This window comes from Pongo pygmaeus, chromosome 19 (assembly GCF_028885625.2).
Source record: "Pongo pygmaeus isolate AG05252 chromosome 19, NHGRI_mPonPyg2-v2.0_pri, whole genome shotgun sequence".
Taxonomy (NCBI): Eukaryota; Metazoa; Chordata; class Mammalia; order Primates; family Hominidae; genus Pongo; species Pongo pygmaeus.
In genome coordinates, this window is record NC_072392.2 from 53,397,976 (window position 1) to 53,425,142 (window position 27,167).

At 39.9% G+C, this 27,167-nt stretch overlaps 1 protein-coding gene across 2 annotated transcripts; it reads left to right on the forward strand.

Moving 5' to 3' along the window:
• Positions 1-782: 782 nt before the first annotated feature.
• LOC129017580 (14-3-3 protein epsilon-like) lies at positions 783-26,800 on the forward strand. Of its 2 annotated transcripts, none has more exons than XM_063655467.1 (5): positions 783-893; positions 21,304-21,400; positions 22,521-22,720; positions 25,369-25,447; positions 26,279-26,800. In XM_063655467.1, the coding sequence occupies exons 1-5, from the start codon at positions 798-800 to the stop codon at positions 26,368-26,370; spliced, it is 564 nt and encodes a 187-aa protein (XP_063511537.1). In that variant the 5' UTR covers positions 783-797; the 3' UTR covers positions 26,371-26,800. The 2 variants fall into 2 exon arrangements, with proteins under 2 accessions (XP_063511537.1, XP_063511538.1); XM_063655468.1 differs by having other exon boundaries at positions 25,369-25,475; positions 26,279-26,303.
• The last annotated feature ends 367 nt before the right edge of the window (positions 26,801-27,167 follow it).

The window sequence follows — 27,167 nt, forward strand, 5'->3', positions numbered from 1 at the left end:
CTGTCTCAAAAAAAAAAAAAGAAAAATGTGCCCTTCATCCTCACCACCGCTTTCTCTGAAATAGGCAAATGTTCCCTGGGCAAAAGTGGCCGAAAACTGTACCCAGGACTTATGTTCTTTTCCAGTTTTAGCCCAGAAACTCCTCACTATCACATCAGCTCTTTAATACCTTCAGTCGGGAGACTGAGGCAGGAGAGTTGCTTGAACCCGGGAGGCGGAGGTTGCAGTGAGCCGAGATCGCGCCACTGCACTCCAGCCTGGGCAACAAGAGCGCAACTCCATCTCAAAAAATATATATATTTAATATCAAATTTAAAACATTTCAAATTGAAATAGTGAAATGATTATTACTAATATTAAAAATATTGACACTAAGATAAAAATAATTTCATGTTGACATTTAAAATGATTAAGATTATTAAATTTTATCATAAGTATTAAACTTTTAAAAACTCCTTTTGTAGTGGTTCTCATTAGTAGTGTTGATCTGAATATTTAGTCTGCCTGTATAAGAAGTGTTAGTGCCAACATCTGAATTTGTAAATGTTTCCCTTTATTTATGTTACTGTACATCATAACTGAGAAAATGATTAACAATGCTTTTTTTAGGAGTGGTTTGAGTATTCTCAAGCAATGGAAGTAAGACAGCAATGAGCATTTGTTAATGTCCTCCTTGTTGTGCACTTGTTTCAATAGACATTGAAGGGATCTGTTAAGGAAGTTAATGATGTTAATTTGCTTTTGATAAAACCGAAAAGATGACATTTATTTATTTATTTTTAGGTTAGGCCCATGAGATGTGTGCCCTGTATATTCCAGAGGTACAATTTGCCAGTGTTTCCACAATGGAACCAATTGTTTTACAGTCTGTTCTGGATGATCATTGTAATAAGGTACAGTGGATATTATTTTATTACTGTTTGAATATCATTGCTAGGAAGTAGAAGGGAAGTTTTTGTGTTTTTAAAATTATAGGTATCCCCAACCTGGCTAATACGGTGAAACCCCATCTCTACTAAAAATACAAAAATTAGCTGGGCGTGGTGGTGGGTGCCTGTCATCCCAGCTACTCGGGAGGCTGAGGCAGGAGAATGGTGTGAACCATTGCACCACTGCACTCCAGCCTGGGCAACAGAGTGAGACTCTGTCTCAAAAAAAAAAAATTATAAGTCTCCATCAAATTGAGGGAGATGTGGAAAAAAAATTACTATGCCAAACTACAGTTCTTAAAATGTTATTAATATGTTACTAAAGTCACAGGAGTACAAAGCAAGCAAAATTGTGTTACCTTTCATAGTAACCTAGGTATTTAGTATTCTATGATTTACAAGATATTTTAATCCTTACAGATTGGCCCTTTATGAATTACTGACCTCTTTTGCTCTTTCAGGTATCAACAGTCTGTTAAATTAGAATTAATTATTATTTTGCATAATATTCATTACAATGTATCATACGTTCTTTTTTGAAAAACAATCCTATGTTAGAATGTTACTTGTTCCCCCCCAAAGTTATTTGTACCCCAAGATACAGCTTTTATTGTTGGCCTTAAAAAAAATTAATGTTTGCTTTTTTCCTGTATATTTTTCTTCATTTAGTATGTTATTGCTTTATTCTCCTCTGCATTTTAGGTTTCACCATTACCCAATGTGCCTTTAAATACAATTTTACCACTTAATTGAAGGTACCTATTCCAACCGTGGAAGAAATTGCAGTCAGCTTTAAGATTTTAAATGTTTTTGTGCAAAAAAACTTTTTATTATGTAATTAATATTTATTTTATTTTATTTTACTTTTTATTTATTTATTTTTTTTTTGAGACAGAGTCTCACTCTGTCACCCAGGCTGGAATGCAGTGGCACGATCTCGGCTCACAGCAACTTCTGCCTCCTGGGTTCAAGCAATTCTCCTGCCTTAGCCTCCTGAGTAGCTGGGATTACAGGTGCCCACTAACACGCCCGACTAATTTTTCTATTTTTTAGTAGAGACAGGGTTTTTTCTGTGTATTTTTGCTTATAGTATATGCTTACAAAAACGTTGAATCGTTTTGCTTATATTTTTTGTTTGCTTTTGAAAATTACACAGCATCTTTTGTGTGTCAATAATTTGTGTTTCTGCTGTATTTTTAATAGATACTTAGTCTGTAATACAGAATATCATGAGATTCAACAAACTCATTTAATTTAATTTAATTTAATTTAATTTAAATAAATTTAATTAAGCAGCCCTTTGTGGTTGAAGGGCCTAGTTTGGTTTCTGGCATGTAGTATACACTGCTAGCATCTGTGTAAAAGCATGTGAACATTTTGGAAGCTTCAAGAAATACATTGTGTGAAATTGTCCTCTAGAACTTACACTGTATTAGCTGTATGTGAGATTGCTCATAACCCTATATTATGTTTGGTACACTGTGTTACCCTTAACAAAATCTTTGCTATCCTTTCTAGTAAAAAAATATTAAATGTTTGAATGAGTTTCTTTGAGTACTGGTAAGGTTGGTTTTTTAAAGTTTTTTTTTGAAGATTATTCATGTATGTTAATTGACCTTCCCTATCTGTTTATTTTAATATTATAATTTTTTTTACAAAGTGTTTTATATTAGAGATCATATTCTTTTGTCTTGTGTATTTGCCGTGTGTGTTTTTCCCCATAGTTTGACGTTTGGTGTTTAATTTTATTACATCTTCATAGTTTTTGTTATTGGGATTCTAGCAGGTTAATTTTTTTCTAATGCAGAAGTTTACATTTTTGAGGTAATTTATGCAAATGCTCTTTATTGTTTCTGCCTTTGATGCTGTGCAAAGAAAATCTTTATATTAATGCACATTTTTTTTTAGTGCTTTGGAAGTTCATTTTTAAAAACCTTGTTTTTCTTTTTAATTTTAAAATCATTAAAACTTACAAACAGGTTTCAGGAATAGTACAAAAGAACTCTTCCTTCTCTAAACCATTTGAGAGTAACTTACCAATATAATATGCTGTCACCCCTGAATACTTCAGAATTTCCCATAAAGGATATTCTCCTGGGAATATACCATATACCATCAAAATAAGGAAATTAACAGTGATGCATTATTACTGTCTGATCTTTGGAACCCATTCATGTTTTTGTAGACATATTCTTTATAGCAAAAGGATCACAGACTGCATTTTGACTCTTTGGTCTTTTTATTTCTTTTTCTTTTTCTTTTTGTACAGAGTCTCGCTCTGTCACCCAGGCTGGAGTGCATTGGCGCAATCTCGGCTCACTGCAGCCTCCACCTCCTGGGTTCAAGTGATTCTCATGCCTCAGTCTCCCGAGTAGCTGGGATTACAGGTGTGCACCACCATGTCCAGCTAATTTTTTTGTGCTTTTAGTAAAGACAGGCTCTTGCCATGTTGGCCCGGCTGGTCTCGAACTCCTGGCCTCAAGTGATCTGCCTGCCTCAGCCTCCCAAACTGTTGGCATTACAGGTCTGAGCCACCACAACCAGTCCTCTTTGGTCTTTTTAAATCTCAAATAGTGGCCGGGAGCGGTGGCTCACGCCTGTAATCTCAGCACTTTGGGAGGCCGAGACGGGCGGATCACGAGGTCAGGAGGTCGAGACCATCCTGGCTAACACAGTGAAACCCCGTCTCTACTAAAAAATACAAAAAATTAGCCGGGTGTGTTGGTGGGCGTCTCTAGTCCCAGCTACTCGGGAGGCTGAGGCAGGAGAATGGCGTGAACCCGGGAGGCGGAGCTTGCAGTGAACCGAGATCGCGCCACTGCACTCCAGCCTGGGGGACAGAGCGAGACTCCGTCTCAAAAAAAAAAAAAAAAAAAAAAAAATCTCAAATAGTAACTCAGTCTTTCCCTGAGTTTCATAACTTTGATACTTCTGAATATTACAGGCCAGTTATTTTGTAGAATGACCCCCTATTTGGATTTGCCTAATGTTTCATCATGATTAAATACAGTTATGTTTTTAGCAGGAGTATCACATATGTGATTCTGTGTTTTTTGTTTGCATCCTGTCAGGTGGTACATGATTTCAGCTTTTCCTTGACCACTTGGTTAAGGTGTGTCTGTCAGGTTTCTCCACTGTGAGGTTAAACGTTTTTCTCTTTATAGTCAGTATGGATTTTGTGGGGGAAGTACTTCGCATATAAACATCTTGTTCCTTGTGCCTTTTCCTCACTAATTTTAGCATTCATTAATGTTTCTTGACCTAATTTATGACTAGGATTGATGGCAAGTAGTGATTTTCTAATTTCACCTTTTCTTTCACGTTCATCAGTTGACGTTCCACTGTAAGGTGAAGCTTTCTTTATTCCCTGATTATTTGTATTAGTATGGACTTATGCTATTTTATTTTAATGGATCATATTCCACTAATGTCATTTATTTTGATGTACATACTGTCTCAGGTTTGCCTGGTGGGACCTCTTTAAGCCGGCTTCTGTGTCTTTTGACCTATCATTTCAGAGAAGCATTTCTCTACTTCTGACACAACAGTATAATCTAGGCTCATCTTGTATTATTCCTGCTGTAGTTCTGAAATCACCATTTCTCTGAGGAGCCTTGATTCCTTTTAGGTGAGAATAATATTTAGAAGCCAAAGTGGGTGCTAGGTGTGGGTTATTGCTACTCTCAGCCAGCATGGCTAGGAAATTGTGTGTGTGTGTGTGTGTGTATTCCTACACGGATACATATTTCTATAAATTCACATCTTATATTGTTTTTATATCTATGTAGAAAACTGTGGGCCAGGCGCGATGGCTCACACCTGTAATCCTAGCACTTTGGGAGGCCGAGGCCAGTGGGCTGACTTGAGGTCCGGAGTTCGAAACCAGCCCGGCTAATGAAACCCCATCTCTACTAAAAATACAAAAATTAGCCGGGCATGGTGGGGCATGCCTGTAATCCCAGCTGCTTGGGAGGCTGAGGCATGACGAGAATCACTTGAGCCCTGGAGGCAGAGAGGGTGCAGTGAGCCAATATCACGCCACTTCACTCCAGCCTGAATGATGGAGTGAGATTCTGCCTCAAAAAAAAAAAAAAAAACTTGGCTGGGCCCAGTGGCTCATGCCTCTAGTCCCAACACGTTAGGAGGCTGAAGCAGGTGGATCATGAGGTCAGGAGTTCAAGACCAGCCTGGCCAAGATGGCAAAACCCCGTCTCTACTAAAAAATACAAAAATTAGTCGGGTGTGGTAGCGGGCACCTGTAATCCCAGCTACTCAGGAGGCTGAGGCAGGAGAATTGCTTGAACCTTGGAGGTGGAGGTTGCTGTGAGCCAAGATTGTGCCACTGCACTCCAGTCTGGGCGACAGAGCAAGACTCCATCTCAAAAAAATATATATATGTATTAGCTGGGCATGGTGGTGGACGCCTGTAATCCCAGCTACTCGGGAAGCTGAGACAGGAGAATCGCTTGAACCTGGGAGTCGGAGGTTGCAGTGAACTGAGATTGTGCCACTGCATTCCAGCCTGGGTGACAGAATGAGACTCTGTCTCAAAAAAAAAGAGAACAAACTGTGAGGTCACAATACTTTTGATTCATTATGTGAATATACATACACACTCACGTCTCTATTACTGTATCCATCTCTATATATTGAACTCCATATGCTCATATTAACTTCTCCAAATCCAACCCAACAAAACAGCGTTCATTTTAATTTTTCCCCCATATTTATGATTCTCAGACAGAAACCTGACTCTTACTATTTTTAATAGTTTACTTACTTGATCAGTCTCTCCTGTTTTGACATACCTTCTGTTGCTGCTCCACCTAACGCAGATGCTGTTCTAACCCAGTTCAGGGTTGCTGCTACTTTCCTGCATGCCAGTCCTTTTCACCCCGCTTGGGATTTGATATTCAGCTTCAGTTCACTGCTTCCACTTTGGTTGATCTTTTCACCTTGCTCTGAGATTGTCCCCACCCCTATCCCCAACCCCTTAGGGGAGCCAACCTTACTCAGGCTCTTATGCTAGTATTGGACTGCCCCCTCCTCCCCAGCATGGATAATTACTATGCTTGAACCCACCTCATGGCTTTTTTTTTTTTTAAGACAGGGTCTCATTTTGTCACTCAGGCTGGAGTGCAGTGGTGCAGTTTTGGCTCAGCAGCCTCGACCTCTTGGGCTCAAGCAGTCCTTCCACTTTAGCCCTCTAAGTAGGTGGGACTACAGGTGCACCCATCACACCCGGCTAAGTTTTTTGTATTTTTCGTAGAGTTGAGGTTTCATCGTGTTGCCCAGGATGGTCTTGAATTCCTGAGCTCAAGTGAACTGCCTCCTCTGGCCTCTCAAAGTGCTAGGATTACGGGCATGAGCCACCACGCCCAGCCCCATCTCATGGCTTTAAGACTAAAGTGTTGAAGTAGAAAAGGAGCGAGGGTAGACCAAAGAAGGGATTATTTAGATAGAAATATTGTATTAGCCTAGAATTAATTTTAGAATATGGTAAGATACGTGCCCAACTTTCCCCTCCCACCTGGTTAGTCAACTTTTTCAACACTATTGCTGAATAATGTATGTTTTCCATTGTGATTTGAAATATTGTTTGAATCATTACTAAATTCTTGAATACTTGAGTATGTTTCTGGACTTTTTATGTGTTCCATTGGTGTGCCTATTTTTATCCTGGTGTGACACTATTTTAAATTATTATGGCTTTATATACATTTTAGTATATGGTAAGACAAATATTGTCATGTATTTTTCTAGATGAACATTAGGACTAATAAGAGCACAATTTAGACTATATTAGAGTTACAGTGAAATACTGTTTTAGGGATGAATATATTTTTACAATATTCCAGAAACATGGTGTATCTGTTTATCAAGTTTACTTTTTTCTTCTTTCTATTTCTTTCCTTTATAGCTTTTCTTATATGTGATTGCTTTATGTTTGTCGGATTTTTGTTGTTGATGATTTGTTTTGTTCTACTTAGTGTTAGAATAGGCTCAGTGGCTCATGCCTGTGGTCCTAGTACTTGGGGACGCCCAGGCAGGAGTATCGCTTGAGCCCAGAAGTATGAGTCCAGCCTGGACAACAAGCAAGACCCTGTGTCTACAAAAAAGAATAAATTTAGCCAGGTGTGGGGAGGCACACGTGTCTGTCGTCCCAACTACTCAAGCGGCTGCGGTGGGAGGGTCTCTTGAGCCCAGAGGTTGAGGCTGCAGTGAAGCGTGACTGTGCTCTGCACCCCCACCTGGGCAACAGAGCAAGACCCTGTCTCAAAAAAGAACAGCAAGCAAAGAAACACAAAACAAAAAAGAAAGAAAGTTAATGGACCGGGTGTGGTGGCTCACACCTAGAATTTCAGTACTTTGGGAGGTTGAAGTGAGAGGATTGCTTGAGCCCAGGAGTACCAGACCAGCCTGGGCAACATTCTGAGACCCCATCGCTGCAAAAAAGAAAAACAATTAGCTGGGCGTGGTGGTGCTCACCTGTAGTCCCTTCCAAACTACTCGAGAGGCTGAGGTGGGAGGATCACTTGAGCCTGGGAGGTCAAAGCTGCAGTGAGCTATGATTGTGTGACTGTACTCCAGCGTAGGTAACAGAGTGAGACCCTGTTTCAAAAAAATAAAAAACATTAATAATAAGGTTTTGTTCATATATATTCTTTATGCATAATAATGGGGCATGCAATTCTGAAATGACAGGAATGATTGGAAAAATGGGCTTAAAGACATCAGTCCTTAATGGATGGTAGGTAATAAAGGATAAGTTTGGGAACATTTATTTACTGGGCATTTACTATGGACCTACTTTGTATCAAGCATTGTGTTAGACACCAGGAATTCAAGGATAAATAAAATAGGGGGTTCCCCTCCTCAAGTAGGAAGACAAGTCAATAAATGTATGAAAATTAAAGTATATATTACATAATAATAAGGCTGAATGGAGTATTATGGGTAAATAATGAGAGATTATTCTTGTCTCAGGAATTGAGTAAGGCATACAAACAAAGAGCTTCTAGGGCTTTGCAGAATAATTAGGCATTTAACCTTTGCAGAAAACGATCAACTAAAAATTCCAGACAGAGAAAGTGACGTAACCTAGGGTAGCAGGTGCAAAGGGAAGAGGTGGTAGGTAGGCATGTTCAGAGAATAAGAAATACTCCTATGTGGCTAGAACATTGTGGAATTTAGAAAAAAATGAAATTTTGTGAGTACTGGGAGAAAAATTTACTAGAATATCTTTATTGTATATCTAAATAGCAGAGAATTCACTGTAATGAAACTGTTAAATTTTCTACATGTCGTTAAATACATAATGGCCAGTTTTAAAAATATTTATTTCTTGATTTATTTCAGTAGGTTTTTGGGGAACAGGTGGTGTTTGGTTACATGACTAAGTTCTTTAGTGGTGATTACTGAGATTTTGGTGTACCCATCACCCAAGCAGTGTACACTGTGCCCAGTGTGTAGTCTTCTATCTCTCACCCCATTCCCATCCTTTCCCCCAAGTCCCCAAAGTTCATTATGTATCATTCTGATCCCTTTGTGTCCTCATAGCTTAACTTCCTTTTATTTACTTATTTGTTTGTTTGGTTATTTTTGTTTTTGTTTTTGTTTTTGTTTTTTTGAGACAGAGTCTTGCTCTGTCACCCAGGCTGGAGTGCAGTGGTTAACTCTTGGCTCACTGCAACCTCTACCTCCTGGGTTTAAGCAATTCTCGTGCCTTGGCCTCCCAAGTAGCTGGGATTACAGGCATGCATCACCACTCCTGGCTAGTTTTTTTTGTATTTCTAGTAAAGACAGGTTTTCACCACATTGATCAGGCTGGGCTTGAACTCCTGGCCTCAAGTGATCTGCCCGCCTTGGCTGCCTCCCAAAGTTCTGGGATTACAGGTGTGAGCCAGTGCACCTGGTCTATTTATGTTTTATAGAGACAGGATCTCCCTATGTTGCCCAGGGTGGTCTCTAACTCTTGGTCTCAAAGAATCCTCCTATCTCAGCCTCTGAAAGTGCTGGGATTACAGTCGTGAGCCAGCATCCCTGGCCAGTGGCCAGTTTTTGTGCAATTTAAATCATTGTATCCAATTTTTATATTTTTGACTGCTAATATTTTCTTCTGTAACATGTGTTAACTCATCATTTCACTGACATGTTTTGTTAAAATTATCTTTTAATAAGTTTTCAGAAATGTGAAGATTGTGGCAACAAAGGGATTTGTGAACTTTTTTGGGGTAGAAGCTTGTATTCTTCAGAGTCAAGGAAGCATTCATTTTAGAAAGCTACAGTTTCCATAGACAGTAGTTGGCAGATGATGAGTATATCGCATGTATATGTGTGTGTGTATATATATATATATATATATATGTATTTTTTAAATAGTCCTTCTTTATTGGATAGCCCTGAAGTAAAGAGTGTTTATAAGCATAGGAAGGATGATAGGCCAAAGAAACAAACAAAAACATCAAAAAATATGATATCATCTAATTGTAAGATTAAACCTAATGGAAGTCTTAGAAATTGCTAACCTGTCTCGCCCTTATTTTTTTCCAAAAGTAATAGTAGTGGATAGCAGTTAAGTTTTCATCAGTATATTTAGTGTCTGTGTAAAAGATTTTTTTTTTTTTTTTGAGACGGAGTCTCGCTCTGTGGCCCAGGCTGGAGTGCAGTGGCTCGATCTCAGCTCACTGCAATCTCCACCTCCCCAGCTTTAAGTGATTTTCCTGCCTCAACCTCCCAAGTAGCTGGGACTACAGGCCAGGATGGTCTTGATGTCCTGACCTCGTGATCCGCCCTCCTTGGCCTCCCAAAGTGTTTGGATTATAGGCGTGAGCCACCGCGCCTGGCCAGGACTTTTTTTTTTTTTTGAGTTGGAGTCTCATTCTGTTGCCCAGGCTGGAGTGCGGTGCTGAGATCTCAGCTTACTGCAACCTCCGCCTCCCAGGTTCAAGAGATTCTCCTGCCTCAGCCCCCCGAGTAGCTGGGATTACAGGCATCCACTACCACACCCAGCTAATTTTTTTTTTTTAAGGCAGATTCTCACTCCATCACTCAGATTGGAGTGCAGTGGTGTGATCTTGACCCAGTGCACCCTCTCTGTCTCCCAGGTTTAAGCAATTCTAGTCATGCCTCAGCCTCCTGAGTAGCTGGGATTATAGGCGGGACCACCATGCCTGGCTAATTTTTGTATTTTTAGTAGAAATGGGGTTTTGCTATGTTGGCCAGGCTGGGCTCGAACTCCTGACCTCAAGTGATCCCGCGGCCTTAGTCTCCAAAATGCTGGGATTACAGGTGTAAGCCACTGCGCCTGGCCAAGTAAAAGATATTTTTGAAAGCACTAAATATTCTTTATGGGTTTTAGGACTCCCAAAAATGAGGTTTCAGGTAAATAGGGAAGCTAAACATTTCATCTATCTGCCCATTCATCTTGTCCTCATTTCTGGCATGTCCTCTTATATGTACCAGGTCTTTATGGTGGATAGACGTGCATCAATCGGTGATTGTTAAACAGTAATACATGCAAGGATTTTCGAGGTACAGTGAATGTCCACCTAACCTTTAACAGGACTGAGGAAAGAGGGAGGAGGTATCTTAAAAAGGTCACAGTTTTTTGTAAGAGTAAGAAACCTCCAGGTGCTGGCTGTGAAGAGAGGAGAAGGGAAGGAGCACGTGAGTAGCTGTTAATTTTACAGATTGAAGGAGCAAAAGCTTTGAAGTGGGAAATAACAAGGAGAGTGGTGAGCAGGGGGAGGGATTTGGGATGGTGGCAGGGAAAGGGATGGTATTGTTAGGGCCCCGAATGCGCTAGGCAGAATGCTGAGAGGGACTGTCAAAGATCAGATGTTCAAGCTCCTCATGCATCATGTTAAGGAGCCTAAAGTTTATCCCTATTGAAGGGTTTTTATGTTCAGAAAGGATATGCTTAGGTCTGTCATTCTAATGGATCGGGGGAAGGAGGATTGGGAGATGGAAGATAGAAGAGACAAGAGACCTAGAATCTATTCAGACTCTGACAGTGTCCCAGACACTGGATGAGGATCTGAAGTAGTAGGAACAACGGGGCAGAGACATTCGGTAATATATAAGAGCTTCAGCTGACCAGCCTGGTTATCAGTTCAATGTGACAGAGAAGAGGGAGGAAGAAATATCAGAACGGGATTTCCATTTCAAGAATATAAGTACTAGGCTCAACACCACCACATGAGATAGAACACACACACACACACACACACACACACACACACACACACTGTGAGTTAATTGAAACATTTCTTAGAAAGAAGAGATAGACACTAAGTTTTAAATACCTGGCTTATGTTCATGGAACATATTACCCTCTTTGTAAAACAAGTCTTGTGTCTACACATTGTTCACTGGCATATATTAACAAGATGATAATAAGGCCCCAGATATTCACATTTGTACGAAAGCATTGAATATATTTGCATTTGTCTATGTCTAATAAATGTTTATTTTTGCTTGACACTTTATACTAGTTACTTAGATGAGTGCTTAAATTAATTTTTCTTTTCTGGAGAATTGAATCATTTTGGAAAGCTAAATCTTGCAGTTCTAACTGTAAAAAAATTCTTTTGCTTTTTTTGATTCATCAGCTGATTCTCATTTTGAAATTTCCTATTTGACTTCTCTCTGTTGTCTTTGTGTGCTCTCTCTCTCCAGCCCCTTCTCCCCAACCCTAGTTACACATTCTCTCACACTTGCTATTCTCTTTTTCTCAGGAATAGTAAACGATTCTTCATTATATTTGTTTCTTGTGGTCCCTCCTCCCCTTCCCCTCCCCTCTTCTTTTTTTCCAATATGGTCTCACTGTTCCCCAGGCTGGAGTGCAGTGGTGCAATTACAGCTCACTGTAGCTTCGACCTCCCAGCCTCAAGTGATCCTCCCACCTCAGCCTCCTGAGTAGCTGCAACTACAGGCTTGCACCATGATGTCTGGCTACCTTTGTTTTTATTTTTTGTAGAGATGGGATCTCACTATGTTTCCTAGTCTGGTCTTGAACTCCTGGATTCAGACAGCCCCCATGCCCTGGCCTCCCAAAGTGTTGGAATTACAAGCGTGAGCCACCATGCCTGGCCTCTTTGTATCCTTTGTGCTTGTCAACTTTATATATTATTTGCTTTCTTGATCTCAACAATTCCAAGACTCAAAGGCCTATTTATTTGATAAAGACTGTGGAAGAATGGCACTATAATGCCTCTCATTGTTATTTCTTTTCTCTTAGCTACCAAAGACAGCAAACATTCCAATCTAAACTTTTGGAAATGGGAGTGTATAGTAGCTAACTTAAAATTGTTCATGAGATTAAAATCTATAATCTCACTTACCAACATTGCCTATCTCAGTGCTTTTCTTTTTGTAATATTTATTTATTTAGAAACAGAGTCTTAGTCCGTCACCCCAGGGTGGAGTGCAGTGGACAATTATGGCTCACAATAGCCTCAAACTCCTGGCCTCAAGCAATCAGTCCTCCCACCTCAGCCTCCCAAGTAGCTAGGAATACGGGTGCCACCGCCACACCCAGTTTTTTTTTTAAATATTGGTAGAATTGGTAGAGAGACAGCGTCTTGCTGTATAGCTCAGGCTGGTTGTGAACTCCTGGCCTCAAGTTATCCTTCCACTTCAGCCTCCCAAAATGCTGGGATTACACTCAGCCACTATGCCTGGCCCTATCTCAGTATATTTTTTTTAATGTTCATTTGGCTTCTGGAGTACTCTAGATGATAGGTATTTATATAATATAATCTGATAAGAAATTGATTAGGAGATTTTACAAAAACTGATACTTAAGGGGAGGTTACATTGCTGGGCAACATGGTATCAAAATAAGACAGGTCAAATTTGAGAAATCTCTGATTCTACAGGTTACCCTACAGGTAACTGACTCAATGTCTCAGTCCTAAATTTCCAGGAGAGCCATTCTGGTGTAAGCACCTGGATTTAGAAGGTGTTTTCACCTAGACAAACATGAGTCCCTAGGCACCATTCCATTCGTAGAAATTGAGCATAGATGCTAATTTCTAGAAAAGAGAGCTGGGTTGTCCAGGTAGGCAAGAAGTTGCAGTTTTGATCAGGCTGCTGCTGCTGGTAATTTTTTTCCAGCTACAAAGTTCCAGGATACACAGTTTGCCTCTTTCTCCCCTACCCCCAGCTGGCCCCCCCCCATTATAGGTCAAATTTGTTTTTTTTTAAAGTTAATAGCATTGACATATCTTGGAATTGTGACCATTTAAATTCCCAGATAACACACCATGTGATAATCTCTTTATGGGGTTATATCAAGAACCTTTTGTATGTACCACCTCTTCTCCACAGTGATGAAGAAACAAAGGAATGCGTGTTAGTTGCAAAAAGTCTGCGTGAAGTAGACTCCTAGATTAACGTGTCTTATGTGACACTAGGAGCATATAGATCATTTTTTAAGGGCATATAAGTAACTGTGATGATTAATGTTTACAAATTGGTTTTAATTTTTTGAAACTGTTGTTGTGCCATGTAATCCATTATGGTTTTCTTCACAAAAACATTTAAATGGAGTTTTTTCCTTTATCTAAACTCTTAACCAAAAAATTTTTTTCTTTTGTTTTGAGATGGAGTCTCACTCTGTTGCCCAGGCTGGAGTGCAGTGGTGCGATCTTGGCTCACTGCAACCTCCTCCTCCCAAGTTCAAGCCATTCTCCTGTCTCAGCCTCCCAAGTAGCTGGGATTATAGGTGTCCACCACCACGCTCAGCTAATTTTTTTTTGTATTTTTAGTAGAGGCGGGGTTTCACCATGTTGGCCAGGCTGGTCTCGAATTCCTGATATCAGGTGATTTGCCCACCTTGGCTTCTGAAAGTGCTGGGATTACAGGTGTGAGCCACTGTGCTGGCGTTGATCAATTTCTTTTATGCCTGATAGAAAGAACAGCTTTGGGGCCTATTTCCAATTTTATTCAACTGTTTTCTAATTTGTTTGTTTCTGCTTTTAAAACTTTAATACTTACTCTACTTATTATGACATTATTTTGTTTATTAAGAATTTATTTCTGGGCCAGGTGCAGTGGCTCACGCCTGTAATCCCAGCACTTTGAGAGGCTGAGATGGGTGGATCATGAGGTCAGGAGATCGAGACCATCCTGGCTAACATGGTGAAACTCCATCTCTACTAAAAACACAAAAAAATTAGCTGGGCATAGTGGCCGGCACCTGTAGTCCCAGCTACTTGGGAGGCTGACGCAGGAGAATGGCATGAACCTGGGAGGCAGAGCTTGCAGTGAGCCGAGATAGTGCCACTGCACTCCAGCCTGGGCCACAAAGCGAGACTCCATCTCAAAAAAAAAAAAAAGAATTTATTTCTGCAATTGTCAAATATATAAAACAGTAAGCAATAATATAACAAACACCCTGGGTACATTCATCACCCAATTCTAAAACATGAACATCTCATAGCCGATTTTTCATACACCCCCTGTAGTAGTTTCCTAGGGCTGCTGTAACAAAATATCACAAACTGGGTGGCTTAAAGCAGCAGAAATTTCTTCTCACAATTAAGGAGGCTACAATTCTGAAATCAAGATATCAGCTGGGTTGGATCCTTCTGAGACTTCTTAAGGGAAATCTGTTCCATGCCTCCTAGCTTCTGGTGATGGGTGTCAATGATTGACAGGTTTTTTTTTTTTTAATCACCCTAATCTCTGCTTGTATCTTCACCTTCCATTCTTCCTTTGTCTCTGTCTCCATATGACCATCTTCTTATTAGGAGATCAGTCATATTGGATTAGGGGCCTGCCCTACTCCATCATGTGACCTCATCCTAATTACATTTGCAATGATCCTTTTTCCAAATAAGGTTACTCTCTAAGATACTGGGGGTTAAGGACTTCACATACATTTCTTGGGGACCACAATTCAACCCATAGCAGTCTGCCTTCTGGTGCCCCAAAAATTTATGTTCTTTCCACATACAAAATAGATGTGCTGTATCCCAATATCCCCCCAAAGTGTTCATCCATTTTGATGTAAACTCTCTAAGTAAGTCTCACATCTTACCTGAATAGAATAACCTCAGAAAGTCCCAAATCTCATCTTCTGAATCATCTGAATTGGCAATGGGTTAAGACGTTGGTTAATCCTGAAGCAAAATTTCTATCTCTGCTGGGCATGGTGGTTCATGCCTGTAATCTCAGCACTTTGGGAGGCTGAGGCGGGCAGCTTACCTGAGGTCAGGAGTTCAAGACCAGCCTGGCTAACACAATAAAACCCTGTCTCTACTGAAAATACAAAAATTAGTCAGGTGTGGTGGCACACACCTGTAGTCCCAGTTACTTGGGAGGCTGAGGCAGGAGAGTTGCTTGAACCCAGGAGGCAGAGGTTGCAGTGAGCTGAGATTGCACCATTGCACTCCAGCCTGGGTGGCAACAGCAAGACTCTGTCTTAAAAAAAAAAAACAGAAAAACAAAAAAAAACTTCTATTTCTAAACCTGTGATACATAGAAAACAAGTTTTCTGTTTCTGAGATGCAATGGTGGGACAGGCAGAGAAGCATTCCCATTCCAAAAGAGATAAATTGGAAGGAAAAAAGGGGCTTAAAGCAGGTTTGTAAGTCTGCAGAACAAATTCCATTCAGTTCTGAGACTTGAAAATAATTCTCTGTGGCTTGATATTCTGTTCTCTAGGCCCATTGGCATGGCCTTACCCCTTGGTCCTGGGTTGGCAGCCTGCCCTTTTGTTTGTTTTTTTTTTCTTATGACTACTTAGTTCCTGTTTTGTTTTGTTTTGTTTTCTACCTTTTTAATCTTAAGTACAGATGCTTCTTGAGTTATGATGAGCTTACATTCTGATAAGGCAGGAGGATTATTTTGAGCCTAGGATTTTAAGGCTTTAGTGCATGATTATTGCACCTGTGAACATCCACTTCACTACAGCCTAGGCAATATACTGAGAACCCATCTCTTTAAAAAAAGAAAAGAAAGAAATATACCTTATTTATCTAACATCTTGGCTTAGCGTAGCCTACCTTAAATATGCTCAGAATGCTTACATTAGCCTACAGTTGGGAAAAATCATCTGGCTACACGGTTCACTGGTCAAGCAAGCATTGATTGTTTAGTCTCATGATGGCATGGCTGACTGGGAGTTGTGGCTTGCTGCCGCTGCCCAGCATCACAAAGAATATAGTACTAATGTGTATCGGGTTTGTATCATGGTGGTAAAGTTAAGAAACTGTAAGTAGAATGATTTTAAGTTGGATACCACCTATAGATACTTTCTAGTATACCATTTTCATTTCTTTTATTTTTCATTTTTATTTTATTTTATTTTATTTTTGAGATAGGGTCTTGCTCTGTCACCCTGTCTGGAGTGCAGTGGGACTGTCGTGGTCACTGCAACATCAACCTCCCGGGTTCAAGTGATCCTCCCCAGTCAGCATCGCAAGCAGCAGGGACTACTGCCACGTTGTTGGGGGAAATTCAGCCCACGATATTTCACGTGGGTTCTTTTCTATTTTCCCTAAGTGTTGGCCAGTCTGAGAAATAAAGGGAAACAGTACAAAAGAGAGAAATTTTAAAGCTGGGTGTCCGGGGGAGACATCACATGTGGGCAGGTTCCGTGATGCCCCCTAAGCCACAAAACCAGCAGGTTTTTATTAGTGATTTTCCAAAGGGGAGGGAGTGTATGAATAGGGTGTGGGTCACAAATATCACGTGCTTCACAAGGTAGTAGAATATCACAAGGCAAATGGAGGCAGGGTGAGATCAGAGGACTGGGGCAAAATTAAAATTGCTAATGAAGTTTCAGGCATGCATTGTCATTGATAACATCTTATCAGGAGACAGGGTTTGAGAGCAGACAGTCTGACCAAAATTTATAAGGCGGGAATTTCCTCATCCTAATGAGCCTAGGAGAGCTACGGGAGACCGGGGCTTATTTCATCCCTTAATCTACAACCATAAAAGACAGACGTTCCCAAAGTGGCCATTTCAGAGACCACCCCCCGCTTAGGAATGCATTCTCTTTCTCAGGGATGTTCCTTGCTGAGAAAAAGAATTCAGCAACATTTCTCCTATTTGCTTTTGAAAGAAGAGAAATATGGCTCTCTTCTGCCTGGCCCACAGGCTGCCAGACTTTAAGGTTATCTCCCTTGTTCCCTGAACATCGCTGTTATCCAGTTCTTTTTTCAAGGTGCCCAGATTTCATACTGTTCAAACACACATGCTCTACAAACAATTTGTGCAGTTATCACAACCATCACAGGGTCCTGAGGCGACATTCATCCTCAGTTTATGAAGATGACGGGATTAAGAGATTAAAGACAGGTGTAGGAAATCACAAGAGTATTGATTGGGGAAGTGATAGATGTCCATTAAATCTTCACAATTTATGTTCAGAGATTGCAGTAAAGACAGGCGTAAGAAATTATAAAAGTATTAATTTGGGGAGCTAATAAATGTCCATGAAATCTTCACAATTTATGTTCTTCTGCCATGGCTTCAGCCAGTCCCTCCATTCAGGGTCCCTGAATTCCCGCAACAACATGCCATCATGCCTAAGTTTTTTCTTGTTTGTAGTGACAAGGCTATATAGCCCAGGCAGTGACAGGCTATATAGCCCAGGCTGGTGTCAAACTCCTGGGCTCAAGCTATCCTCCTGCTTCAGTCTCCCAAAGTGCTGGGAAGTACAGGTGTTTGTCTCACCAGCCTGGCCTTCTTTATGATTTTTAAAACGATTTTTCTTGGGTTATTTTCTCAGTAGTTGTTGCAGGGCTTACTATCTTTATCTTAACTTGCTAGACTGTACTTAGTTTTAGTAAGATGTATAAGCATATCTGTTTTTTTCTTAAGCATATCTCATTTTATTGGGCTCCTATTTATTGTACTTCACAGGAATTGCATGGTTTTTCTTCTTTTTTACCAAATTGAAGGTTTGCGGCATCCCTGGAGTAAGCAAGTCTTATCGGTTTAATTTTTCCAACAGCATATGCTCACTTAGTGACTCTTGGTCCCTTTTTAAAATTCTCATAATATTCCACACATTTTCATTGTTATCTCTGTTATGGTTATGTATGATCAGTGACCTTTGATGTTACTATGAGGTGAAGTTAATAAATGTTGTATGTGTTCTGACTGCTGTACCAGCTGGCTGTTCTCTCATCTCTCTCTACTCTCCTCAGGCCTCCCTATTCCTTAAGACACAGCAATATTGAATGTAGGCCAATTAGTAAGCCTTTGACAATGCACATAGTCACCTAGGAGCTCTGATGAAGATGTACAAGAAAATGTTCTTTTCATGCCTGCTAACACAACATCCATCCTGCAGTCTGTGCATCCAGGAGTCAATTTGATGTAAAAGTCTTATTATTTAAGAAATACATTTTGAAAGGCTATGGCTGCTATATAGAGGGTGATTCCTCTTATGGATCTGGGCAAAGTACATTGAAAACTTTCTGGAAAGAATTCACCATTCTAGGTACCATTAAGAACATTTGTGTTTTATGGGAGGAGGTCAAAATATCAACATGAATGGGAGTTTGAAAAGAGTTGATTCTGTCCTTCATGGATGGCTGAGAGATTCAAGACTTTGATGGAGGCTGCAGATGTGGTGGCCAATAGCAAGAGAGCTAGAATTAGAAGTGGAGCCTGAAGATGTGACTGAATTGCTGCAATCTCATGGTCCAACTTGAAAGAATATCTTCTCATAGATGTACAAAGAAAGTGCTTTCCTGAGATGGAATCTATTTCCTGTGAAGATGGTGTAAACATTGTTGAAATGACAACAAAGGATGTAGAATATGCCCTATACTTAGTTGATAAAGTGGCAGCAAGGTTTGAGAGAATTGGCCCCAATTTTGAAGAAAGTTTTACTGTAGGTAAAATGCTGTCAAACAGCAGCACATGCTACAGAGCAATGTTTTATGAAAGGAAGAGTCAATTGATATAGCCAACTTCATTGTTATTGTAAAAAATGGCTGGATGTGGTAGTTCACACCTTTAATCACAACCTTTTCAAAGACAGTAGGATTGCTTGAAGCCAGGAGTTTGAGACCACCCAGGGCAACCAAAGCAAGACCTTGTCTCTACTTAAAAAACAAACAAACAAACAAACAAACAAAAAACAGTGAAGTGAAAGTGCCACAACCACCACCTCAGTGAGTCGGAAGGCATCAACACTGAGGCAGGACTTTTTACCAGCAAAAAGATAAAGACTTGCAGAAAGCAGTTTTCTCCTGTAAAGCTCCATTGCCCTCTTCCCCCTTTTGCTCTTATTATAATAAACATTATATATGAGATCACACCACTGCACTCTAGCCTGGGCAACAGAGTGAGACTCCTGTCTCAAAAAAAAAAAAAAAAACCAGGGCCGGGTGCAGTGGCTCATGCCTGTAATCCCAGCACTTTGGAAGGCCAAGGCAGGCAGATCACCTGAGATTGGGAATTGGAGACCAGCCTGACCAGCATGGAGAAACCTCGTCTCTACTAAAAATACAAAATTAGTGGGACGTGCTGGTGCATGCCTGTAATCCCAGCTACTTGGGATGCTGAGGCAGGAGAATTGCTTGAACCCGGGAGGCAGAGGTTGTGGTGAGCTGAGATCATGCCATTGCACTCCAGCCTGGGCAATGAGCAAAAACTCCGTCTCAAAAAAAAAAAAGGATATATATTAATATTGATAGTGAATGTTGGTATACATTTAGTCAGAAAAATTAATCTGTAGGAAACTCTTTATGTTTTTAACATCTTTAGTTAATTGGATTTTTGGCACCAATTATACATTTTGTGATTATCACTTTGTTTCTCATTTTCTGTTTAATTACTATTATCCATTTATTTATTTTCATTTTTATTTACTGAGAAATAGTAAAACTGAAGTAGGGCTGTTTTGTAACTCACATAAAAACCTTCATAAAAATATATTTAAATACAACTTTGGGAATTCTTTAGATTTGGTCACTACTTGCTGTCACACAGGATCTTGGTGTTAGTACCATCTGATTGGCTGTTACATATTTGTATCCATGTTCCTTTGAAGGGTCAGTATGTCTGATGTGCCGAGTGTCTATTTCTCATTCTTTTTAATGGTAGATATTCATACACTGAAGGTTTAAGGCTTCTTTATTTTTCTTTTAGTTTCTAATTTTTAAATTATTATCTTTCCCTTGTGAATGGGGCTATTTCTTTTTAAAATAAATACTACAAGGGGCCCCTGTCTTATGAAATGAGCAGCTTAGGCCTCTAATATTCTGGTTCTCATATATGAATTACTTAAGAGTGTGTGTCTGTATATCCTTTGATGCCGAATGCTTTGATTTATTTTAATGACTAATAAAAATTTTGAGATTATAAAATTGAAAATTTTTGCCAGGTGTGGTGGCTCATGCCTGTAATCCCAGCACTTTGGGAGGCTGAGGCAGGCAGATCACAAGGTCAGGAGATCGAGACCATCCTGGCTAACACAGTGAAACCCCGCCTCTACTAAAAATACAAACAATTAGCTGGGCATGGCAGCATGCACCTGTAGTCCCAGCTGCTGGGGAGGCTGAGGCAGGAGAATGGCATGAACCTGGGAGGCAGAGCTTGCAGTGAGCTGAGATTGCACCACTGCACTCCAGCCTGGGCAACAGGGCGAGACTCCATCTTTAAAAAAAAAAAAAGATTGAAAATATTTCTTCCTAGGTGTAATAAGCATACAGAAATGTTCACTTTTAAATGAGAGATGATGTATATACAATTTAAAAAAAGGACTTCAAAGATTGTGCAAATAGAATTTTCTTATTGCTAATTATAGACATGATGTTATCCCATTTGATAGTTGGGAAAAAATGTCTGTTTAATGATTTAATAAGATTGTATAATCTTTACATTTGCATGGAATTTGAACTTTTTTATAGTCATTTTTATCTAGTCTACACCAATTAGATGTGGTACCACCAACTTTTAAACACCTCAAATAACTCTCACCTTCATACTTAATTATGCAATGGTACAAGTGTTTTAAACAGAAATGTGTGATGCTTTTTAGTAATGCTTGGAAAAATGCATGAGTCTAATAATGACATTTCCTTTAATTTTTAAATTTTTTTCTTTATTTCCTCTATCAAATATGATGTGCAGGAATTTTTTCTTATTGAACTGCAGAGATAAATTTTTAGAAAACTGTATACCTTAATACTGATGGTATAAGATTAAAAGTCTTCTTGCTTTTCCTAGTGGCATAAAGTAGCACTTCAAATATTTACCTTTCTATTCTTCAGTGGTGCAATCATGGCTCCCTGCTTTCTGGAACTCATGGGCTCCAGCAGTCCTCCTGCCTCAGCCTCCTGATTAGGTTGGACAAGGCACACGCCACCATGCCTGGCTAATTTCTTTGACTTTTCTCTAGAGACAGGGTCTACCTGTTTCCCAGGCTGGTCTCAGACTTCTAGACTCAAGTGAACCTGAACCTCCCGCCTCAACCTCTCAAATTGCTGGGATTACAGGTATGAGCCACCACACCTGGCCTGAATTTCTTTTGTGCCATGGTACTGCAAAATGTCATTATTAGGGGCAGCTGGATGGAAGGTGTAGGAGGACACTATAGTGCCTTTTCAATATTTCTGTATATCTAAAATCATTTCAACAGGAAACATTTATTTTAAAACATGAAGGGTGATTCTGGTGAGGGCTCAGAAGAGGAGAGCTGGACAGAATGTTGGTAGCATATGGAGTGGGTCAGGCATGGTGTCTCATGCCTGGAATCTTAGCACTTTGGGAGGCCGAGATGGGAGGATTGCTTGAGGATGAGAGTTCAAGACCAACCTGGCTAATATAGGGAGACCCAGTCTCTTAAAAAAATAAAAATATGGAAGGGAAAAGTCATTCAGATGAAGTCTCAGATGGCAATGAAGAACATGTTATTGGAAACTGGAGGAAAGGTGATGCTTGTAAAGTGACTAAGAACTTGGCTGCATTGTGCTTATGTCCTAGTGTTTTCTGGAAGGCAGAACTTGCGAGTGATGAACCTGAAATTTGGCAGAAGAAATATCTAAGCAAAGTATTGAAGGAGCAGCTTCATTCTCTTGAATATTTCTAGGAAAATGAAAGAAAAGAGGAATGCTTTAGAGACAGAACTTATAATCAAAAGGGAAGCAGAACTTAAAAATGTGGGAAATTTTTAGCCTTCTCAGCCTGCCCAAATTGAACAGATAAGAAAGTGTGTTTGGGAGAGAACACAAGGGTATGGGTCAGGAGGCCTGCATGGATCAGGGCTGTGCTCCTCACCAGGATGATGGAAGAGTGACCCTGAAGGCATTGTGCAGATCGCTCAGGCTGCACTCTCATCACAGGCCCATGGTGCCAGGGCACTGACGGCAGTACGGTTTCCAAGGAAGGCCCTGGGGCACCCTGAGGACCTTGGGGCTTGCTGCCAAGCACTCCCTGAAGTCACTGGTCCCCACATTCTGGTGTGGCACTGCTTGACTGCACCAAGTGTTGCTTAATGGGCTCCTGTCCAGGGGGGACGTGATGTCACCGCTCCAGAGGACACAGGCAGAAAACCCTTTGGCAGCATCCATGTGGTGCTAATTCTGCAGGTGTACAGATTTTGCTTTTCCCTTATAGAAATGGTGGAGCCAATGAAGAAATTAGCAGGGATGGATGTAGAGCTGACAGCTGAAGAGAGAAACTTCCTATCTGTTACATATAAGAATGTGATTGGAGCTACAAGAGCCTCCTGGAGAATAATCAGCAGCCTTGAACAGAAAGAAGGAAACAAGGGAGGAGAAGACAAGCAAAAAATGATTGGGAAATACCAGCAAATGGTGAGACTGTTGTACCACAGTCCCCCCTTATCCACAGTTTGAGTTACCAGTGGTACAGTACAATAAGATATTTGGAGAGAAAAAGAGACTACGTTCATATAACTTCTATTAGAGTATGTTATAATTGTTCTGTTATTAATCTTTTACTGTGCCTAGTTTACAAATTAATCTTTACCATGAATGTGTATGTATAGAACAAAATATAGTACATATAAGGTTTGGTATTATCCATGGTTTCAGTGTATCCACTGGGGAGTCTCAGAATGGATCCCCCTCAGATAAAAGGGAACTACTGTATTTTCAAGAAAAATGATTAGTGTTTTTGGTTAAATTTGTTCCATTCTTCTTTTTATTGAAAGACTCAGGGTTGTTTTTTTTTATCCAATGTCATAGTTTTTAATCTTTAGGTTTTATACAACATAAATTGTCAGGGGGAAGGAAGTTGTTGTCACCTGAATATGTCCTAATTTTTGCCTTTTATTTTTATAGTTTTAGAAAATGTCTCTGAAAAGGGAGGCTTGTTTCTTTTGAGTGTCTGGCTTAGTTCTCAGGGTATGTCTGTCAGTAATTTGGCCATAGTCATTGGCATTTGAGGTCACAGCCTAGTGCTCACTTGATGGTATATGTAGTACACATTTTATATCTTGGTAGGTTTTTATCTTTTGCTCTCTTGGATTAGGCTACAGAATATTTCAGGGCAGAGGTGAATAACTTTTTCTCCTGGAAGCTGCAGTAGTGGGCAAAAAAAGTGAGACCCTGTCCCTAAAAATAAAGTTGTAAGCTGGGGTTGATGTTACCATTACCATGAAATGTGTTGGGTCAAAGAATTTCGATGACCAATAGACAAGTTTTGTTTCCTGGAGGAATGAGGAAGTGAGAAAGTTGAAAGTGCTGAAGAAAGAAGTCCATGAGCTACACTGTGGGATTTGGGCTAGCTAGGAAAGGGAAGCAGGAAGCAAAGAGAGCAACTGATACATTGGGAGAAGACGTGAAAAGTTCCAGTCTGGATGTCTTAGATGAGATGAAGGGAGGGAAGGAGGGAGGGAGGGAGGGAGGGAGGGAGGAGATGTCTTGATGAGTCCCTAAGTAGAAACAAGAAGAGAAAAAGAACTAAAAGAGGAAGCCACAGCCAAGAGTGGAGCATTACAGTGTAAGACTTCCAGTATGGAGCAGCACAGTTAGGGGTATGGACACGTGCAAGTCTTGGAGTAGAAAGCAAAGAACTCTGTTGAATGGAACGTGGCCACACCATACCTTGGTGTGATCTCAGGTATTGGATAGGTTGGCTGTAGATAGTCATTGAATGTAGGAGAATGGCCTAGAGAGCTATTGATGACAGAAACTGAGAAATGGAATGTAGAATATCGGCTTGTGAGGAGGAAGGATTTGGAGTAAATAACAGGAGAGCAGTCATTGAGTATGTGAGGAGCTAGGAGAACACGGAAACCTTTCATCTCCTACAGCAGTCTCTATCTGAAAAGTCATCATGGAGATAGTTGATTCAGAAAACACTTTTGCTTAGCTAAGATAAGAATGCAATTATGGAAGAAAGAGTGAGAGAATGTTTTACAGTGGAAAGGAGGTTCCAGGGGCATGAGAGGAACCTAGAAAGTTTCAATGGTAGTGCCATGTGTTCATAGAAAATAGGAAGCAAGCAGCCGGGCACAGTGATTCATGCCTGTAATCCCAGCACTTTGGGAGGCCGAGGTGGGAGGATCACGGGGACAGGAGATCGAGGCCATCTTGGCTAACATGGTGAAACCCTGTCTCTACTAAAAATACAAAAAATAAAAAAATAAAAAAATTAGCGGGGCATGGTGGTGGCGCCTGTAGTCCCAGCTACTTGGGAGGCTGAGGCAGGAGAATGGTGTGAACCTGGGAGGCAGAGCTTGGAGTAAGCTGAGATGGTGCCATTGCACTCCAGCCTGAGGGACAAAGCAAGACTCCGTCTCAAAAAAAAAAAAAAAAAAAGGAAGCAAGCTGGGTATGTGCGTTTAGAGGTGCTGTACATTTTCAGCATTATAAATGAATAGAGATGAGTGGCAATAGTTTTTTTGGTCCATAGATTTTTGGTATCTTAACTAGTTTTGGATCTCTTCCACTAAAGGGATTGCCTGTTCAACGTTGTTAGGAATGTAAGTACTGAAGGCAAACTGCCTGGGTTTGAATTTTGTTCTGCCACTTGCACCCTGCCTGGCTTCAAATCCTAGCTCTGCTTATTAAGTCCTTTTAAGGGGATGATCTTTGAGCAAATGTCTTAGGTTCTGCTTTCCCAAGTAAATGGACACAATAGTTGCTACCTTGTGAAAGATTCATGTAATTGACCAGCGTTTATCAAGTAGCATCAGTGTTCAGTTTCAGTCATTGCTGATTTTGTAGTTGGATTGTGAGGGGGTGTTGGGGTAGGGGGTGGTGTGTGTGTAGCACTTAATTGCATGCAGAAAGCAAAAGATACTTTTGATAACCTAGAGGCAGCTTTTCTCTGCCTTTGTGTCAAAAGGGAAGAAGGGAGTTTGGAGAGGGATACGAATTCTCTTTAATACTAAGTTCTCTTCCTCAAAACCAGAGGTAGATAGAATGTGTAATAAATTTACGAATTTCTAGACTGAAACAGTCTGATTTTTTAAAATTTATTTTTATTTTTTCAGGTTGAGACTGAGCTAAAGTTCATCTGTGGTGACATTCTGGATGCACTGGACAAACACCTCATTCCAGCAGCTACCACTGGCAAGTCCAAGGTTTTCTATTATGAAATGTAGGTTCTATACTAGAAAGGAAAATGTAACATTAAAAGTTGGCCTTTTTAGAATCATGACTTTCTTCTATGTAGGTTTCCAACTTTTATTTACAAATAATTGTTTAATGTTAGAAGGATAGTTGATGTTGGAATAAAAAGATGGTCAGGCTCTTATAAAAATGCATTAGCTTTTGCTTTACTTATTTATATTGCTTTGCTTTCATGGGACCTATCTCATTCCCCTCCCCCAAACGGCCACACATTGCACAGTGCTGGCTGAATGTTTCATGTAGAAATTTTATTTTATGATTAATACACTTGTGCCATTTCTTGGAACCACTTGCTTGTTTAATTCCAGTCTATCAAGCGATAGTTTTGTTGATATTTAGAGGTTCCTCAGTTAATTTCTGTGGGATTTTTGATTATATTTAATAAGGAAAATAGTATGAAATGTCTAAAAAAAAATGAAATGAAGCCAAATATTCTTGAGAGTGTTTAAAATTATTGAAGTACACTTGTTAATTGTTACATATATTTTTGTCACATATTTTATATTATATAGAACAATTTTAGCTATTTTACTTTAAAAGTCATTGTTCCTGGTTTAAATCTAGGAAAGGGGACTACCACAGGTGTCTGGCAGAATTTGCCACAGGAAATGACAGGAAGGAGGCAGCAGAGAACAGCCTGGTGGCTTACAAAGCTGCTAGTGATATTGCAGTAAGAGAAATTTCACCAGTGCATCCCATTCACTTATGTCTTGCTCTCCATTTTTCCATATTCTCCTGTGAAATTCTGAATTTCCCTGATCCTGCCTGCAGGTAAGCTGTGGGGAAGAACACAAGCTGTCAGTGTGAAAGTGAAGGATAGCTATTTGAGTGTTCCATCTTGTTTCTTGGGACTGCCTTTGTAGGCTTGGCTGCGTAGTAATTCTTACGGCTCTTAGTTGAAGCTGCTTTGTATTAAAACAGACCTATCTCAACCCAGTAGCACAGCAGTCAGGATAATTCTTTTGATGTGGCATATGGTTGTTGTTAGTAGACTGAAAAGAAATCTAACATGTTAATATAACTAGAGGAAGGAAATGAGAGAAAATTATAATAGAATTATCTTAATTTTTGTATATTAGTGTTCAGTCTTTGTGGGCATGTTTTTAATAGTTATTCTCCTAGCAAACATCATTTTATATTTTCTGTTTTAGCATAAACAAGTTTCATTCTTACTGATGTGTGTTAAATTGTTCCCCCTTTTATACTTCAGCTTGTTCCCAGTTTTTGATAATGTAGATACAAATTTAAGGAATATTTATATGTACATAACATTTTACTTTTAAAAAGTTGTGACAAAATATACATACAATTGATCATTATAGCCATTTTGAAATGTGCAGTTCAGTGGCCCCAAGTACATCAACAGTGTTGTGTAATCACCACCACTATGTGAAAACTTTTTCTTCACTCACACAAAACAAACTATAGCCATTAAACAATAACTCTTCATTTCCCCCTCCCCAGCTGCCAGTAACCTCTATTTTACTTTGTCCCTATGAATTGGCCCATTTTAGATACCTCGTGGAAGTGGGATCATATAATATTTGTGCCTTGTAGCTGTCTTTATTTCAGTTAGCATAATGCTTTCAATGTTTCATTAATATTAAGCGTGGATCAGAGCTTCAGTCCTTTTTATGACTGAATAATAATCCATTTTATG